The following is a 20,216-nucleotide window of genomic DNA, read 5'->3' as shown; positions in this document are numbered from 1 at the left end:
ATTCTAATAAAAATCTATTCACTGGGTAGAAATATAGAATGAAACCCATATGGGGATCCTGAAGAAGCCATTGTCCGTGGGTTAACGATATGAATAGTCATATGGTTGTGTTTTCATGCTCTGCGTGTCCCTGTTGAGAAGGGACTGCTGTGCTGTAGACACATGTATGTTGTGGCGCTTGGTGACCATCCAATCTTTTACTGTTACTGAGCAATATAAACCCATATAGGCCTAGACCAGGCATGTCCAATGTCCGGCTTGTCTCTCAAAATGTCCTCATGTCCCGCCCCTTACGATAGTAGCACTATCGTGGAAACCAAATACACCAAGTAGGAACTGTTTTCATTATGGTGAACAGATGGTAAACTAGCACACGGATGGTTGCCTATAGCAACAGACATTTCCTGATATGTGGACTAGTTATGAAGTTATGAAGCTACCAGGGCTAGTTATGAAGCTACCAGGGCTAGTTATGAAGCTATGAAGCTACCAGGGCTAGTTATGAAGTTATGAAGCTACCAGGGCTAGTTATGAAGCTATGAAGCTACCAGGGCTAGTTATGAAGCTATGAAGCTACCAGGGCTAGTTATGAAGCTATGAAGCTACCAGGGCTAGTTATGAAGCTATGAAGCTACCAGGGCTAGTTATGAAGCTATGAAGCTACCAGGGCTAGTTATGAAGCTATGAAGCTACCAGGGCTAGTTATGAAGCTATGAAGCTACCAGGGCTAGTTATGAAGTTATGACGCTACCAGGGCTAGTTATGAAGTTATGAAGCTACCAGGGCTAGTTATGAAGTTATGACGCTACCAGGGCTAGTTATGAAGTTATGAAGCTACCAGGGCTAGTTATGAAGTTATGAAGCTACCAGGGCTAGTTATGAAGTTATGAAGCTACCAGGGCTAGTTATGAAGTTACACAAACAGCACGAATACACCCGGACCATTCACCAAACACAACGACCAAACATGAAACATCCCGTGCGCACAAGCATTATACGTCCTCTCATGGTGGTGTCACGAAACATCCTCTCATGGTACACTACTGTGTTATGACACTTCCTGTCGTACAGTATACTATACTGTATATATCACAATGGCCAGTATCATGATATTATTTAGATGTGAAGCACATCTATGCTCTCTCTCTCTCTCTCTCTCTCTCTCTCTCTCTCTCTCTCTCTCTCTCTCTCTCTCTCTCTCTCTCTCTCTCTCTCTCTCTCTCATTAATTCATTCATTCAGTAATTCAGTCACTCTCACTTAGCGCCTCCTAGTGGTAGCTCACAGAATGGTTCGTATCCGCATGTCCTTGTTTGCAGTGTTTCAGGGCTTTTAATTAAAGCCCTTTAAGCGTTCTTAATTAAAGTGGTTATTTGCAATATCCTCTCTTTTGTTGTTTTGGCAACATATACTGTGATAAGCGGTCACTGCTGTTGCGTCTTTGCACTTTTACCTGCTTTCCATTTTTGAAAAGTCATGCCGTACTCATGTGACAGAAAGTCATACTGAGTTGGTCTTCTATTTATATACCAAACAAACCGCTGTTTGTTACTTCCTGTGCACACTGCGTTCTCTTCCCCCAGGAATGCCCCACCAGACACCAGCCTTGTGAAAATCACTAAGGATCACGTCACATCATTTTTGTTTTCTGGGTGCGCTTGTTATGAACTCCCAGGTCCTCCAGATCGATGTGCAGATTGAAATGGCTTGTTGTAGTAGAGTGATACGGTAACATTTGTTGGTTTTCACAAGTGTGAATAACCTCTGGCTGGCGACTCTCAAACAACGTTCAAGTCTGCATTTAGTCAAATAAACTTGAGATGAGCTAAAACACACCTACGAACACACACACAGGTAAAGACGGGCCAATCTCTGGTAACGGTGAGACACATTTACACCGCTGTGGTCCTTTAATGTACACTAGTGCAGTGGCCGTTTGGGGGCGTGGCCTGGAATCGCTTGGCCCCTGGAAGTGTTGCTCACAGCGTTCTCCAGAACCGCTCATCCGACCACACTCCCTTAGGTCCTCAGCAATACACTTTTATCTCCTCCTTCGACACAGACACACACACACACACACACACACACACACACACACACACACACACACACACACACACGCACACACACACACACACACACACACACACACACACACACACACACACACACACACACACACACACACACAGACACACACACACACACACACACACAAAACTCTCCGTTCCCTGTTCCCACCCCCCTAGGCAAAACAATCTTTTTCCTTAAAGTTACAGGCAAAAATGTAAATGTGTGCGGTTACAGTGCCACCATCTGGCCGAATAGCACCAAACACGACACTACACTCCCCTGCATCGTCAGCAACGCACCCCGCCAAGCGCGGAGTCGATCCGAAGACGGTTCTCGTCGAGATTACGCGAAGGACAGGACAGACACAGGACAGGACAGACACAGGACAGGACAGACACAGGACAGACACAGGACAGACACAGGACAGGACAGACACAGGACAGACAAACATAGATTCCTTCCTCTTCAGTTAGATTAGAGGTAAGCACCATGCAGTGTTCACTGCCTTTATAGTTGGAATGAATAAATAATCAAGTAAGTAAAAAGTCTTAAAGGACATGGGAAATGGGTTTTGCTTATAGATTGGGTCAGTCAGTCTTGGGGGGGGGGGGACATTATATATGTACTCCTTGCCATTTGGCCAGATTTTGAAGTATTCAGGTTGACAAAACGAAACAAGTTGTTCAGAATTGCTTATCCCTTGATGATGTCACAATTATGTTATATATATATATTAGGGCTGTCAAAATGAATGCTTTAACTCTGGAGATTAATTTAAATTATTTAAAGCATTAAAAAAAGATTATCTAGATTAATCTATGGAGTGAAAAATTTTCAACGTTGTGAACTTTCAGCAGTATCTTTGCTTGTTCGTTTTTTTTCATCGACTCATGCTCCTTTTTGAAAATCATCTGACATGAAGATGGAACACATTTTTGTTGTTAATATGATTTATATTACTGGTAGTTCATACAAGACATTATCGTCCTCTAAGCCAATCTGCACTTTAACATAGGCCTGGGTTGTTTTTATTTGTTAGCGCCGCGGATATAAGAAAGAGGTCTAGCTGAGTCAATGTTGATGGTTTTGTTGAACATTTGTATTTCACAGGAGAGAAACTGTATTCAAAGAAAGCTATTAAAATAGCCTTTGAATCTAAATATACTTTCTTTGTGTTGATTTTACATTAATTCCATGATTTTACTCAAGTAAATATCTGTTACAAGCTTCGGCCTTAAGTAGAAAAATGCGATTTTTAATCCAGATTAATTACAGAAATTGTGAGATTAATTAGTTAATTTTTTTTATCTATTGACAGCACTAATATATATATATATACTGTATATATACATATTATATAAAAATTATTAATAATTAGCTGTGCTTTTTTTAGCCAGGAACACTGCCTACTGGAATGTATTGCCCAGGAAATAATCCATTTAAAATGTGGTGTTCAGCAAAAACAACACGTTCAATACAAGGGAAGAAAGAGCAGCTGGGAGAATTACATGTAGACTAAATTAGATGTAGACTTTCTTTGAAGAAAGTAAAACTACAGGACCACAAGCCACACATTCGAGGAAGTTATATCAAATTGTTGAAAAGATACATAATATGTTCTCCTTTAATATTCTTTCCCCACAGATATCCAAACGTGAACATCCACAACTTCTCACCAGTTGGCGTGACGGCATGGCGTTCAACGCTCTCATCCATAAACACAGGTATGGAGAGGGGCATGCCATCTACCAGCTCATCGTGACCTTTCAGAGGGTTGGAAGTAGCCAAGTTAAACACTATCCAACACAGTTTTCTTCTAATATCTCAATTTTGTTTATATTCACATTTACACCCAAATAGAGAGTTTTCTATTGTTGTTCTATAGACTTATATACATTTCCTACCTCGTATAACCTCTTTTGCAAAGTGCATTTTCACCATCTCTTTGCTCTTGCAATGTTTATCCTATCTGTGTTAAGTTTCACTTTCGGTTTTGACAAAGTTGTAATACATTCAACCTCCTTCGATGGGCAGGCAGTTGGCTTGTTAGATTTCAAGGATGATCATATAGCCCAATCAATTTATTTATTATAATTCCAATTTTAAGATCATGATATGATCAATGAGGTAGTCTAATTGCCTATGTTTCTATATTTTTATTTCTTCATTTAAAATGTGGATTATGTTAGAAGCATGCCCTTTAACACATTCAGGGCCACTGGGATGAGTCTAATTAATATCAAGAGGACCGGGGAATGTAAACAGACGTGGGGCTGTTTGTAGAGCTAAATATATACTTTATAGTATTGCTGTCTTTTCGGATTGTCAATTGAGACCATAAACCGTCCCTTCAAAATGGCTTAAAGGAAAAAAAATATTCATCAATAGGTTCTCATTTTATATCGCCGTGAATATAAGCGTTATACCGGATTTGGGTCTAGTATATTTCCTGGGAGGCGAGATACAGGGCTAATAGCTAATAACGTTAAATCCAATGGCATTTAGGTTATAGATACGCTCCAGTTAAAACTCAAACTGCATATGATCGGTACGATCCTCACGCATGTATGCATGAAAGGGGGGGGGGGGGTGGGGGACGTCGTTTCTGATTATCGATTACCAATAACCGCGTTAGCCTCATTAGCCACATAGTCCGAACGCCTGGTTGGCTATCAAAACAAGGCCCGATCGGGATGTACTTTACGTGAAGAAGATCTTACCGTGGTGCGGTGGGATCGCCCCGAGCATTTCCCCGTTATCGATCGCCATCTGGTAGATCGATATGTCCATTGGCTGATGATAAATCCCCTTATTGCATGGTGAAATCTGCGATGCAAAACGTAATCCAAGCTACTATGCTACACATCCAGAATCCTGCTACTGGAAATGAAAAAAAAAGAAAAAAAAATAGTCCACCGTTCGGCCACAGGGAACACTGCATTATCGCGATAGCGCCCCTAAGAGGATCTGGCCGGTATTGCACTTTGTCGAATTCATAGAGTAGGGTAGATCTGCAGTGCCGCTCGGCGACCTTGAATAGGTTATTAAAATGGAATAAAAGCAATAACAACTTGCCACAGATTTATCCGTGACTCTGTCCACAACGGGTGAATCGAAACACGCAGATATACGTCCTTGGGCGCCATTGTGTTAAAATATGTAAATATATACATTCCTTGTTTTACAGTATATCTTAAAAGAAAAAGTCTTAAAATAGGAAGGGGGGGGGTCTTCTTACATTCAGGTCAATACAGTATTTTATACGGATACATCATTGCAAATCTGTTCTGACCCAATGAGCAGTATGACCCCTGGTGATTGTGTGTGAGGGGGGGGTATTAACCATTTCACTGCCACACGACAGAAGGTTAACCCTTTACTATCACACAACCGATAGCTGTTGTGTGGTGGTGAAAGGGTTAACCTTCTGTGAATTGTCACAGTGAAAGGGTTAACCGTTTTGGTAGTGCGGCAGTGAAAGGGTTAAAACATGACTTCTGGTGTGTGTGGGGGGGGGGGGATATTAAAACATGACTTCTGGTGTGTGGGGGGGGGGGTATTAAAACATGACTTCTGGTGTGTGGGGGGGGGGTATTAAAACATGACTTCTGGTGTGTGGGGGGGGGGGGGTATTAAAACATGACTTCTGGTGTGAGGGGGGGGTATTAAAACATGACTTCTGGTGTGAGGGGGGGGGGGGGGTATTAAAACATGACTTCTGGTGTGAGGGGGGGGGGGGTATTAAAACATGACTTCTGGTGTGAGGGGGGGGGGTATTAAAACATGACTTCTGGTGTGTGTGGGGGGGGTATTAAAACATGACTTCTGGTGTGTGGGGGGGGGGGGTATTAAAACATGACTTCTGGTGTGAGGGGGGGTATTAAAACATGACTTCTGGTGTGAGGGGGGGGGGGGTATTGAAACATGACTTCTGGTGTGAGGGGGGGGGGGTATTAAAACATGACTTCTGGTGTGAGGGGGGGGGGTATTAAAACATGACTTCTGGTGTGGGGGGGGGGGTATTAAAACATGACTTCTGGTGTGTGTGGGGGGGGGTATTAAAACATGACTTCTGGTGTGTGTGGGGGGGGGTATTAAAACATGACTTCTGGTGTGTGTGTGGGGGGTATTAAAACATGACTTCTGGTGTGTGTGGGGGGGGGTATTAAAACATGACTTCTGGTGTGTGTGGGGGGGGGTATTAAAACATGACTTCTGGTGTGTGTGGGGGGGGGGTATTAAAACATGACTTCTGGTGTGTGTGGGGGGGGGGTATTAAAACATGACTTCTGGTGTGTGTGGGGGGGGGGTATTAAAACATGACTTCTGGTGTGTGGGGGGGGGGGGGTATTAAAACATGACTTCTGGTGTGAGGGGGGGGGGTATAAAACATGACTTCTGGTGTGAGGGGGGGGGGTATTAAAACATGACTTCTGGTGTGTGTGGGGGGGGGGTATTAAAACATGACTTCTGGTGTGTGGGGGGGGGGGTATTAAAACATGACTTCTGGTGTGAGGGGGGGTATTAAAACATGACTTCTGGTGTGTGGGGGGGGGGGGTATTAAAACATGACTTCTGGTCTGTACCAAGGCTTGAGCTCTCATCTTATGTGGGATGGAGAAAGGAGAGCTAATCCTCTGCCTTGCGATATCATCATTATTATTATTGTTGTGATCTTCTGTCTTTATAGGCCAGATCTGATCGACTTCGACAAGCTCAAGAAGTCCAACGCCCACCACAACCTCCAGAACGCCTTCACCCTGGCCGAGCAGCACCTGGGGCTGGACAGCCTACTGGACCCAGAGGGTAAGCTTGATTGATTGATTGATTGACAACTTTATTAACCCTTTCACTACTACCACACGACAGAAGGTTAACCCTTTACTATCACACGGCGACCGACGGTGAAGGGTTAACCATTAAGGCTGTCCCCGGAAGCCTGTTTTTGGGAATCGAACTTCGTCCGTTTTTCGAACGGACGTTCAAACCTTCGTTTAAAATATATATATATATATATATAATAATAATAATAAAACATTTAAAAAATTATAAATATATATATATATATATATATATTTTTTTATAAATATCCTCAAACTAAATCCTCAATTTGAATAAAGTGATTAATCTGCTTAAATGAGTTTATTTTTTATTTTTTATTTTTTAATCAACTTTCCAGCCCCAGACCCAACTAAATCAACTTTCTCTAATGAATATAACTCATCAGTTTTAATACTATAATATTAGTGTAGCCTAATCTTTATCTGCAACTGTGAAGAAAAACCCCATTGGTTTAAACAGAATGAATAGAGACAAATATTTAAAAATATATATATATATTTATAAAAAATTTAGAATTCGAATGCCAATGTAACGAACAAAGGTTTGAACGTTCGAACATTTGGGCTCAGCCCTACAAGCCATACAGATATACAGAACTGTGTAGTAAAAAGAGATCATAAAAAATATATACATCCGAAGGGGAAGAAGCTGTACATTGGTGGGGGGGGGGGGGGGGGTTTGGACATTTACAGGGGCCAGTTTCTAATTGCAGCCACCCGTAGGTGCTCTTTGAGAGCGGTTTTGAAGGAGGGTAGGGATTCACATTCCTTTACAGTTGTGGGTAGGGCGTTCCACATTATTGTTGCATAATTGCGAAACGTGTTTAGTCCCTTGTTTGAGCGGAATCTGGGTTGAACATGATTTGTGGAGCTGTTGTGGTCGTGGAATTCACTGAACTTTGGGAAGTATTTAGACATGTACATGGGTACCTTAGTGGTGTATCTTGTAAACCAGGCCCATTGCAAGTGTCTCTACACTCTAAGCCATCCTAGGTTGTCAAAACGGGTCTGTCTGTCTGTCTGTCTGTCTGTCTGTCTGTCTGTCTGTCTGTCTGTCTGTCTGTCTGTCTGTCTGTCTGTCTGTCTGTCTGTCTGTCTGTCTGTCTGTCTGTCTGTCTGTCTGTCTGTCTGTCTGTCTGTGTCTCTCTCTCTCTCTCTCTCTCTCTCTCTCTCTCTCTCTCTCTCTCTCTCTCTCTCTCTCTCTCTCTCTCTCTCTCTCTCTCTCTCTCTCTCTCTCTCTCTCACCTGGGCCTCACCAATTGTAAAGCCAGAGATCAGATGGAATAGCCCCCATGGGCTGTACAAGTCATCTTGTACAAGTCAAGAAGAAACATCACAAAAGATCAAAAACAAAAACCACCATAAAATATAAATATGCGACACTCCCAGACTTTCACCAATGAAGATAATGAACGATTAACTAAAAACCTAGCAAACATTTTATAAAAAACACCATAGGCGGCGTGGAGGAGATAATTCATATTTGTGATACAGGTCTGGTGTTGGAGTACAAAAATGTTCCTCTCTAGGGCGGCTGGGTAGCGCAGCGGACTAAGCGCCTGCCTACCACCGCAGAGACACTGGTACCTCCGGCTTGGTCGGTCGTCCATACTAACACAATTTTTCAGTGTTAGCGGGTGGGAAGCCGGTGGGGTGTGTATCCTGGTCGTTGTAAACAGCGACTCCTACTGGTTGGTCGGGGCGCCTGCACAGCGAGGAAGGGAACTGGGGAAGTATTGTGAGCCTCCCACGCGTTATGCTCCCCCAGTGAGAGTCCTCGCTGTCAGGTGAAAAGAAGCGGCTGGCTGACTCCACATGTATCGGAGGAGACATGTGATAGTATCTATCAACCCTCCCTAGACCGACCAGTGGGGTAAAAATGCGTGCAACGACCAGGAAGGGAATTGGCATAATGACTAAATTGGGATGGGAGAAAAATACAGAAAAAAGGGGAGAAAAAAGTAGATAAAAAAATAAAAAGTTCCTCTCTGTGTTCCAGACATCAGTGTGGACCACCCCGATGAGAAGTCGGTGATCACCTACGTGGTGACGTACTATCACTACTTCTCCAAGATGAAGGCCCTGAAGGTGGAGGGCAAGCGAATCGGCAAGGTCAGTGAGCGGCGTCCATTTTACAATGCAATCACAAGGTCAGTGAGCGTCCATTTTACGATGCAATCAGAAGAACTGGTAGCCTTGGCTAATGATGTGATACGACAGAAAGGGTTAACTGGTGGGTCTGGAGACAGAAAGGGTTAACTGGTCGGTCTGGAGACAGAAAGGGTTAACCGGTCGATCTCTGTATGTGGACATAGTGCAGAGAATGGTGCATCAAACCAAAGGTGTCACATGATCTGTGATGTCATCAGGTATAAAGTCTAGAGCTGCTCTATTGAATGGGAGACTGATTTTGTGGACCCACAGAATGTTTGTTTTATTTCTGTACCTAAATTAGCTTTATTATGTAATAGTGTCAGTTCTGTAAGAGAACATGTGCCCATAGCTCTCAGTGTCAACTATACCATATTTCCATAGCAACACCATAGCAACACCATAGCAACACCATAGGAACACCATAGCAACGCCATAGCAACACCATAGCAACACCATAGCAACACCATAGCAACGCCATAGCAACGCCATAGCAACACCATAGGAACACCATAGCAACGCCATAGCAACACCATAGGAACACCATAGCAACACCATAGGAACACCATAGGAACACCATAGCAACACCATAGCAACACCATAGGACCACCATAGGAACACCATAGGAACACCATAGCAACACCATAGGAACACCATAGCAACACCATAGGACCACCATAGGAATAACAATTCTGACATTTTAATAATGCAATCCACCTTCTAGGTGCTGGACAACGCCCTTGAGACAGAGAAAATGATCGAGAAGTACGAGTCTCTCGCTTCTGACCTGCTGGAGTGGATAGAACAGACCATCATCATCCTCAACAACCGCAAGTTCGCCAACGCCCTGATGGGAGTCCAGCAGCAGCTCCAAGCTTTCAACACCTACCGCACGGTCGAGAAGCCACCCAAGTTAGTACCTTCTGTAGAGAAGCCACCCAAGTTAGTACCTTCTGTAGAGAAGCCACCCAAGTTAGTACCTTCTGTAGAGAAGCCACCCAAGTTAGTACCTTCTGTAGAGAAGCCACCCAAGTTAGTAGCTTCTGTAGAGAAGCCACCCAAGTTAGTACCTTCTGTAGAGAAGCCACCCAAGTTAGTACCTTCTGTAGAGAAGCCACCCAAGTTAGTACCTTCTGTAGAGAAGCCACCCAAGTTAGTAGCTTCTGTAGAGAAGCCACCCAAGTTAGTACCTTCTGTAGAGAAGCCACCCAAGTTAGTAGCTTCTGTAGTGAAGCCACCCAAGTTAGTAGCTTCTGTAGAGAAGCCACCCAAGTTAGTAGCTTCTGTAGAGAAGCCACCCAAGTTAGTAGCTTCTGTAGAGAAGCCACCCAAGTTAGTAGCTTCTGTAGAGAAGCCACCCAAGTTAGTACCTTCTGTAGAGAAGCCACCCAAGTTAGTACCTTCTGTAGAGAAGCCACCCAAGTTAGTGGCTTCTGTAGAGAAGCCACCCAAGTTAGTACCTTCTGTAGAGAAGCCACCCAAGTTAGTACCTTCTGTAGAGAAGACACCCAAGTTAGTACCTTCTGTAGAGAAGCCACCCAAGTTAGTAGCTTCTGTAGAGAAGCCACCCAAGTTAGTACCTTCTGTAGAGAAGCCACCCAAGTTAGTAGCTTCTGTAGAGAAGCCACCCAAGTTAGTACCTTCTGTAGAGAAGACACCCAAGTTAGTACCTTCTGTAGAGAAGCCACCCAAGTTAGTAGCTTCTGTAGAGAAGCCACCCAAGTTAGTACCTTCTGTAGAGAAGCCACCCAAGTTAGTAGCTTCTGTAGAGAAGCCACCCAAGTTAGTACCTTCTGTAGAGAAGCCACCCAAGTTAGTAGCTTCTGTAGAGAAGCCACCCAAGTTAGTACCTTCTGTAGAGAAGCCACCCAAGTTAGTACCTTCTGTAGAGAAGCCACCCAAGTTAGTAGCTTCTGTAGAGAAGCCACCCAAGTTAGTAGCTTCTGTAGAGAAGCCACCCAAGTTAGTACCTTCTGTAGAGAAGCCACCCAAGTTAGTAGCTTCCAGTAGCACCTTTTGCTCACCATCTAGGGCTTTGCACACAATGGTCCTCATGCTCAAACGGATTTACGAGAAATGTAAAAAAATGTAATCTCCGCAACTCCACTTGTATGCAAATTCAGGTGTACGAGAACGCGCTTTCAGTTTAAGTATGGCCACGACCCCGCTTATGTAGAGGAGCGGATGTGGGTGTGGCCAGACGGATGGGTGTGTACATGTGAAGAAAATTATTCAGTATTAGATTGATTGAAGGATAGGTTCCACTAGAGCGCAGAGCGTAAACTATACGATATATAACTTTAAAGCAAAGCCTCTATACCAGTGATACTCAACTAGTGGCCTGCAAACGCCATCCATTTCATGCTTGGTTACTGGGACAGTGAGGAAGGTTTGTCAGGGATAAAAGTAGGTGAAGACAAATATAATGGGGGGTCCCTTGACCGTTCACCTTAAAATATCATTAGAACCACAAGACTCTAAGCTTTACAACCGTATTCGATTTATTTGTGCTAGTTTCATGCAGTTTATGGTCAAAACCATGTTGTTTTGTACCAAAGAAGTGATTATTATAAATGTTTTTCTTTTTCTTGGAGCATACATTGGCTAAACCTATAAAGCTGAGGCTACCATTTTAAATAGCTTGGTTTATAAACGGAACCACAAAACCTTTTAGGCACAATTTGAATATATACAGCACAGAAACAAGCACTCATACACACAAAATGTTCATCCGTTTCAATCAGGTTTACAGAGAAGGGGAACCTGGAGGTTCTACTCTTCACCATCCAGAGCAAGATGAGGGCCAACAACCAGAAGGTCTACATGCCCAGGGAGGGGAAGCTCATCTCAGACGTCAACAAGGTAACGGCTGCGTTTCTATAGCACCTTTCTAGTACTCAGGGGCGGAGCTTCCTATAGGCGACATAGGCGGTTGCCTAGAGCGCCACCCAGAGGGGGGCGCCAAAAACTTAAATTTATTTGTTTATTTAGCATATTATATTTTGATTATTTAACATGTGTAACATATTTTACAATACATAATTTTCTTTGAAAGCAGATTTGCACCTTCTTTTATTGTTTGTTATTGTTATTATTATTATTATTATTATTATTATTATTATTATTATTATTATTATTATTATTATTATTATTATTATTATTATTATTATTATTATTATTATTATTATTGTTTGTTAGCTAAGTTGTTTATTTGTTTTAATTCTTTAGTGTGCACTTTACATTTATTCTTAGCTCTTGTTCTTGTTTGTAATAAATAAAGGTGCAGTACTTTACTGTATAACTGTTAAGATGTTTTGATAATCGGGGGGGGGGGGGCGCAGTGGTGAAGCTTGCCTAGGGCGCCAAATGTGCTAGGTCTGGCCCTGCAAGTACTGCTAAAAGTGCTTTTACAATAGAATGATTGCATTATTGTTCAGTATGGGTGCCCCCCCTCCCAACCCTGGCGGTGTTTCTTTCTTTCTTTCGACCACAGGCCTGGGAGAGACTGGAGAAGGCGGAGCACGAGAGGGAACTGGCTTTGAGGACGGAGCTGATTCGCCAGGAGAAACTGGAACAACTGGCCCGCCGCTTCGACCGCAAGGCCGCCATGAGGGAGACCTGGCTGAGCGAGAACCAGCGGCTCGTTTCACAGGTAAACACACACCTGCGGGCACGCTAAGGTTTACACACAAACACACATCCAAGTCACACAGAAGAGTAGACTTAAAGGTAGAGTCTGTAATGCCGTCAAACAGCGACCTCTAGGCAAGAGAGCCCCCACTTGGTATTGAGCTTTGTTTTTTCGTGTTTTATTTTGGTCTTGGCCCCGTTCCTCGTACGTGGTTCAACTAAGCCGATCAAATGTCCTTTTAGCCAGATTAAATTAACCCGATGATTGATGTCAGGCTATCTCGGTTTCTCGGTTTCTAACAATCTTGTTAATTCGAACCAGACTTGAGTACTCAGGATAATTGCGTGCGATCTCAGACTCATTCCCTATGGTAACACCAGGCTCCCTGGATGGATAATGAATGGAAATAGCAAATAAAATAAATAACGATCAAATGACGTATATATACGTGGTTGGCGTTCAACGATTGGCGGCCAATAACATATATAATCGTTGTTGGCAGAGAAAGAGTTAAGTATGTTTTCTATCAAAAAAGAAAGACATACTAAAGTTGTGTTACATTTAAACCACTTAAGTTGTACTTAGTATTTTAAAAGTTGTACTTAAAGAAGCACTTCACAGATTTCGAGGAGGACATGTGACATTGAGCTCAGCCACATTGGCACCTGTAGAATAATTTTACCTCCCCCTCCCTCCCACTTGTGACGCCCCCCCCCCCCCCCCCCCCCCACACACCTACCATAGACAGCCCAGAACTTGAGGGTAGACATACTCAAGTTCTGTCTACCCTCACAACCCCTCCTCCCCCACCTGACGCCTCCCTGGGCCATTCTACCGAGAACACCCAGCTCTCACACTATAAAAGAGCCACGTCTGTGTGGACTCGGGAGCTCACCTGGGGACAAGAGGCCATTGTCCTCGTTGGGTCATCTCGCCATAACTCTGTGTAATAAACCTGTGTTTATCAATTCTATCTTTGACTATCTGCACTCATTGATCGGATTAATTTCCCTCACACATCCCAAGAAAGTCCTCCGGGTGATGTCACGGAGAGGAGAGCAGACCTCTAGGGAACTGCAGACGCTATTTCCGCTACACAATTTTCAACTGTAGTCCTGTAGGTCCAAGCTGTCTCCAGTGTGTTCGAGGTCTGCCCTCCTCTCTGTGACATGGAACCCAGTCCTGAGAATACAGTAGAACGCTGAGCTGATAGAATACAGTAGAACACTGAAACTACAGCACAGTAACAAACAGAGGTGTTTTGGGCCCTTTTCAATGAAACATCCTCCGTCGTGTGATTGTTCCTGTTAGTCGATACACAAGAAAAACAATCCCATTGAATTGCTCTCTATTTCAATGCACTGTATTGGAGGACGAACACAGGAACTGAACTGCGACCATTCCTTAGCTTTACGACCCTTCACTGCAGCCGTCGGACTTTGCACCATCACACAACACACAACACGAACGCAGTGGAGCGCTTTTCAAGCCTGACGCCCCCTGCTGGCTGCAGGGTTAGGGTTCGTGCAGTCGGGCTGGAAGGAGCTCTACAGTAGCACTGTAATGTTGAGTGGCATTTCCAGGTTATAGAGATTTTAATTGCTCAACACAAAAACACTGAAATATTCTGAATGAATATAAATATGAATATGGGATATTATTAGTGTGTGATGGAATACTCCCAGCAATCATGTTTAACCCTTTCACTACCACACTACCAAAGGGTTAAAACCTGTCCACTGCGACAATACAGAAGGTTGATTGATTGATTGATTGAAAACTTTATTAACAGATTGCAGAATGGGTACAATACAGTACAGCTCAATACACACAATTGTTAAGGGGATGCAGACCAGAGAAAGACTTTCGTCTTGTTTCCACCAGGGTCCCCCATTTTCAATTCATCAGGACATATATGACATACATGACATACAGATAGTCAGTACTGCTACATCTATACATTTATGACATACCAGATTTGCAAATACAGTACTGTTTGTGATACAGAAGGAGTCAAGAAAAGGGAGTATATACATTTGACGTAGAAACTGTACATTGGAGGAGGTTGGGTGGGGGGGGTTGGGTACACTGGGATATTGACAACCATACTGGGTAATTTACATTGGAGGTGGTTGGGGGGGGGGGGGGGGCACACTGTATAAACAAAATTGTACATTGGACTATTGACAAAACCATACTAGGTAAATGACTGTACATTGGAGGGGGTTGGGTTAGGATATTTACAGGGGAAATGGTTAATAACCATTTCACTGCCACACTACAAAGGGTTAACCCTTTCACTGCCACACTGAAAGGGTTAAGTACAGATGCAAGAAATAAGCTTTTAAAACTGAAAGACAGAAATCTCCTAGGCAATTTCTGACAAGAAAAGGGAAACGTGGGCTTTCACAATTATCTTAATTTCATTTCAAACCTTTATTTATACAGGTAGAAATCTCATTGAGACACAGTCTCATTTACAAGAGCGACCGACCCACCAAACAAACACAACAAATACATAAAACAAGTTCTGGACAAGTTCTCAACAAAAAATGTAAGAGAGGCTAAAATCTAGATACATTTAATTAAGAGCGAGAACAAGAACAGGCCCCCATGGATGCCCTCTCAATATTGCGTATATTACACTAAGAAGTCTAAAATCCCCAATGGGAATGTTGTGGAATTTTTTGATCAGCCAAAACGGTGAAGCTGTAGAAATTCAGAATTAGTCAATTTGTATAAAAAAGAACATAGTGTATTATCTGTTTCCATGGCCATAGAAAGAATATGATCAGTTTACAATCAGAGACACAAGCGTCTGACCAAAAAGTGACAAAGAACTTTGGTCAGACTTACCATTAACACATTGAGTGCCACGCCCCTTCCGGGAAGTGACCCCTTCCTTGCCGTCCATTAACCCCATGTAAACGTAGTTGTAGTTTGTAGAGCTAAACCTATATTTTATAGTATAGCTATGGGTCTAATAACGCCGTCGAGTCGCAGTGACTTGCTTCTGGTCAACGTGCAAAAAACAGATTCTTTTTTCATCCGTACATTTCCGTTTTATACCGTTTTGAATATGAATATAGTTTGGGTGCTTCTGAGTCATTCCAGGGAAAAGACGCGGAAACTTTTTGTGTAATTCAATAAACACGTTGTAATTTTTCGCCTGATTATCGGATCTTCCTGAAATCAACGCTAGATCATAATTATTATCCTTCCTCGTGCACGCATGCAATGTTGTTTAGACCAGCGCGCAAACAGCCACACATACAGACACAGAGACAGCGTCGATCGGGGTAGAAATAAATATCAGATCAACGCAAGCTTTCATATATAATGTCCTTACCTGATCTAATGCAAAAAAAATAATCCAAATATCTGATCGCCATTCCAGTTATCCACAGCGATCCTGTCTCCGACGTTGTTGGGCATTGCACTTCAACGGGCGGGCGGGGTCAGTAGTCCAAACCATCCCTACAAGCGTGTGTTTTACCGGAGTGTTTAGGATGCCACAGCTCAGTAGAGAAATTAAACTAACCCGTTTCTAACGGGGTGCAATAATGGCTGAAGGCGTTAGAGGGCGGTATAAGACCGTCTGCCAGCTCAGACACATTCAGTACAGCGTGTACAAGGTGCCCCGCTGAATTATGAATGGCAATAGCGAATAAAAGAAATACCGTGAGAAAAACGTAGATCTACGTTTCCGGCACTCAGCGATCGGGCGACAGAAACGTAGTTCTACGTTTTCGGCAACCATAGTGTTAAGTACATGACGTCAAACGATGACAAATTAATAACAGATCTGACAAGAAAGGTAAACAAAAAATGCCCTGGTGAGAAAATGAAAACAAAAGATGGGTCTAGGGCTTTGTTCTGTCTCACACAAGAACTGGAGTCGAAAAGAACCTTGGACGTCTCATATCTCCTGGCCCTTGAAACACTGTCAGACTGTCGCCCCCTAGTGTCTTGAGCTGTTATACTAGTTGACCATTGTTAACTAGTCAAGGCTGTACAGAGAATATGTATTTAACACAGAGCTTATGAACATCATACTAATTCCTAGGGCTGACCCCTATTAGTCGATTAGTCGACTAATCGGTCGAAAGGAGCCGTAGTCGACTAGCCAACCTCTTAGTCGAATACAAAAAAAATTATATTTATAATATTTTCTTTTAATTTTTTTGTATCATTCTTTCCAAAAGAAAAGAGGCCTAGAAGCGTGACTAACGCTAATGGCACGCATACCAGAGGCTAACTGCCTACGAAAACAGGCACAGAGGCACTGAAAGAGGATTTCACCCATCTAATGAACACACTAGACTAGACAAATATCAACATGTATCCATCAGTGGACCAATTGCATGCTTTCACAGAGGACAAGAAGCCTTCAGTCGACTCCTTCAGACATTAAGCACCCCCCACAGCCCAAATGGAATGATAAAAAATAAAGAATAATAATAAAAAAAAGAATAATTAAAAAATATAAAAACTTTTATTTGTATTCTTTTTTTAGTCGACCAATAGTCGACTAACGGCACATTTTGGCCAATCATAGTCGACCCTCCAAATCCTTAGTCGGGGACAGCCCTACTATTTTCCAAGACAGGAATTAGGCTCGGGGGCCTCCGTTCCTTTTGCAATACGTTTGCAATTCTGAAAACGAAAGAGAAACCAACTGACTGTGTATCTCTCTGACCCTTAAACACCTCCACCACCAGGACAACTTCGGCTTCGACCTGCAAGCCGTGGAGGCGGCCACCAAGAAGCACGAGGCCATCGAGACGGACATCACGGCCTACGAGGAGCGCGTGCAGGCGGTGCTGGCCGTGGCTCACGAGCTGGAGGCGGAGAGCTACCACGACATCAAGCGCGTGGCGGCCCGGAAGGACAACGTGGTCCGCCTGTGGGAGTACCTGCTGGAGCTGCTGAAGGCCCGGAGGACGCGGCTGGAGATGAACCTGGGCCTGCAGAGGGTGTTCCAGGAGATGCTGCACATCATGGACTGGATGGACGAGATGAAGGTCTGTCACACAGGGTGTTTCAATTACCATGCAGAGAGACATATTGATGATGATGATGATAATAATAATAATAATAATAATAATAATAATAATAATAATAATAATAATAATAATAATAATAATAATAATAATAATAATAATAATAATAATAATAATAATACACTTTATTTATGAAGCACCTTTTATGCAATAAGAAGCAGCCCAGAGTGCTTTGACGGAAAATAAAATGTACAAATACAAATGAATAATAAATGCAGCAGGACTCTTCAAATTGCATATCGCAAGCAATAAAATAAATAGAACGAATAAAAAAGAATAATACAATGATTGAAACAAAAGGAGTTAATAAATACTGTTAAAAGCCAAGTTAATTAAAAATATGTGTTTTCAAATGCTGTTTAAAATAATCATGCAAGGGACGCAAGCAATTGAGCTGATGACTAATTCACTTCCATGTATTTCAAAACATGAAAACCATGTTGGTGAAAACTGGAGTCAGGTAATCACTCTGATAGTGTATTCTGCCTGTTGTGACTATTTCAGTTCTCGAAGTGGCATTTTTATAGCTAAATCTTAACATTGAAATGAACGGGCATTTTTGCATCCGTACCTCAGATTGGTATTATGATTGAATCTGTTTGGTATCCACAGTTTAAAACGTGACAGACTTCCCTCCTGTTTGATATTGTGCAAACTGTAGCATTGACCTATACATTGGTCTCATTGGTTTCAATCTGAGGGTTTAAGGCAGGGGTTCTCAAACTTTTTCATACAGTACCACAACCCCATTTTATTTAGGATTCTTTTGGCCACTCCACACTTATGTATCGCGTAGTTTCAACGTGGAATTAAGGAATATCAAAATAAAAGCACACGTTGTTGAACTTGATCATGCATATTTATTAGAACATTTAATTACAGCACTATGTTATCAATACACATTTATAAAACAAGGCATACTTAGCCAAAATATGTTGCCAGAACAAAACAAGAAATATATACACAGTATATATTGATTTTATTATAAAAAAAAGAGAAAAATTGTACTTGCCAATGCGCGACCCCACTGTCACTTACCCACGACCCCACTTTGGGTCGCAACTAGGGATGGCTATTGGCTTTTTTACCGATATCCGATATACCGATATTGTCCAACTCTTAATTTCCGATACCGATATCAACCGATACCGATATATGCGGGGTTTCCCCCCCCAAAAAACACAACATTATGCATACTTTTCACAATAAATAAAATAAGAATTTGTTCTTACTTGCTTGCCTGGGTAAATAAAGGTAAAAAAAATATATATATAATAATCTTTTATATATTTTTTTAAAACCGATACCGATCATTTCCGATATTACATTTGAATGCCAATATCGGTAGGCCCAGAACATCGGACACCCCTAGTGGCAGCCCGTAGTGTGAGCAGCGCTGGTGTGAGTGCCTCTCCTCTCTCCTCTCTCCAGATGCTGCTGCTGTCCCAGGACTACGGGAAGCACCTGCTGGGTGTGGAGGACCTGCTGCAGAAGCACTCGCTGGTGGAGGCCGACATCGCCATCCAGGCCGACAGGGTCAAGCTGGTCAACGCCAACGCTCAGAGGTTTGCCATCGACGGTGAAGGTGAGCTATTTTAAACTGCACGGTTTTTCGCTTTCCAAATAAATGTTGCCCACTTTGCAGCCGTGTTGTTATTCAATAGAAATGTACAAAGAGGCACCACCGGGTGTAACTGGTAGCCTCAGACCAATTATTACATTTACATTTAGTCATTTAGCTGAACGCTTTTATCCAAAGCGACGTACAAGTTATGTACGACAAGTCAGCAGGAAGGGTACAACTCTATCAGCTGAGTAACAATGTTCATCAAAGTGCTGAGTGCTGGGCGGCCGGGTAGCGCAGCGGACTAAGCGTCTGTCTACCACCACAGAGACAGTGGGATTGAATCCAGCTGTGGTGCCTCCGGCTTGGTCGACCGTCCGTGCTGACACAATTGGCAGAGTCAGCTGGGTGGGAAGCCGCTGAGCGACTCCTACAGTTTGGTCGGGGCGCCTGCACACAGCGAGGGAAGGACCTGGGAGAGGTAGTGTGACCCTTCCACACGTTACACTCTCCCAGTGAGAGTCCGCGCTGCCAGGTGAAAAGAAGCGGTGGGCTGGGTACACACGTGTCGGAGGAAGCATGTGATAGTCTCCGCCCTCCCGGACCGACGGTAGGGGGTAGAGTGCGCAACGACCAGGAAGGGGATTGGGAATTGGCATAACGACTAACATTGGGAGGGGAGAAAAACGGAAAAAGAAGGAGGAAAAAGATCATAAAAAAAAAAAAATTGAGTGCTACAGTGTAGGTTATTAGGACAAGTGCATGACAGTAAGGTTAGTTAGGAGTTAGATATTTCAATACATTTTACATTATATTACATTATATTATATTTACAATTATATAAAGACGATAGAAGAGACACTAAAACTATGATCAATAAGAACAACAGATTGG

General features: G+C 42.9%; 1 protein-coding gene across 1 annotated transcript in view; it reads left to right on the top strand.

Annotated features, from left to right (window-relative positions):
- The window catches only part of LOC311231805 (spectrin beta chain, non-erythrocytic 1-like), a gene marked incomplete at its 5' end in the record, with an annotated part of 86,172 nt that overhangs the window by 15,613 nt on the left and 50,343 nt on the right, over positions 1-20,216 (top strand). The window contains 10 exon segments of the mRNA XM_084318429.1: positions 1,583-1,607; positions 3,717-3,742; positions 3,745-3,796; positions 6,763-6,878; positions 8,913-9,025; positions 9,789-9,976; positions 11,809-11,926; positions 12,558-12,716; positions 17,417-17,719; positions 19,190-19,343. Coding sequence (XP_084174555.1) covers positions 1,583-1,607; positions 3,717-3,742; positions 3,745-3,796; positions 6,763-6,878; positions 8,913-9,025; positions 9,789-9,976; positions 11,809-11,926; positions 12,558-12,716; positions 17,417-17,719; positions 19,190-19,343 — 1,254 coding nt within the window.

This window comes from Notolepis coatsorum, assembly GCF_963971535.1.
Source record: "Notolepis coatsorum genome assembly, chromosome: 7".
NCBI classification, from domain to species: Eukaryota; Metazoa; Chordata; class Actinopteri; order Aulopiformes; family Paralepididae; genus Notolepis; species Notolepis coatsorum.
Note: the sequence above shows the minus strand (reverse complement) of the source record. Positions and strands in the feature narration are given on the sequence as shown.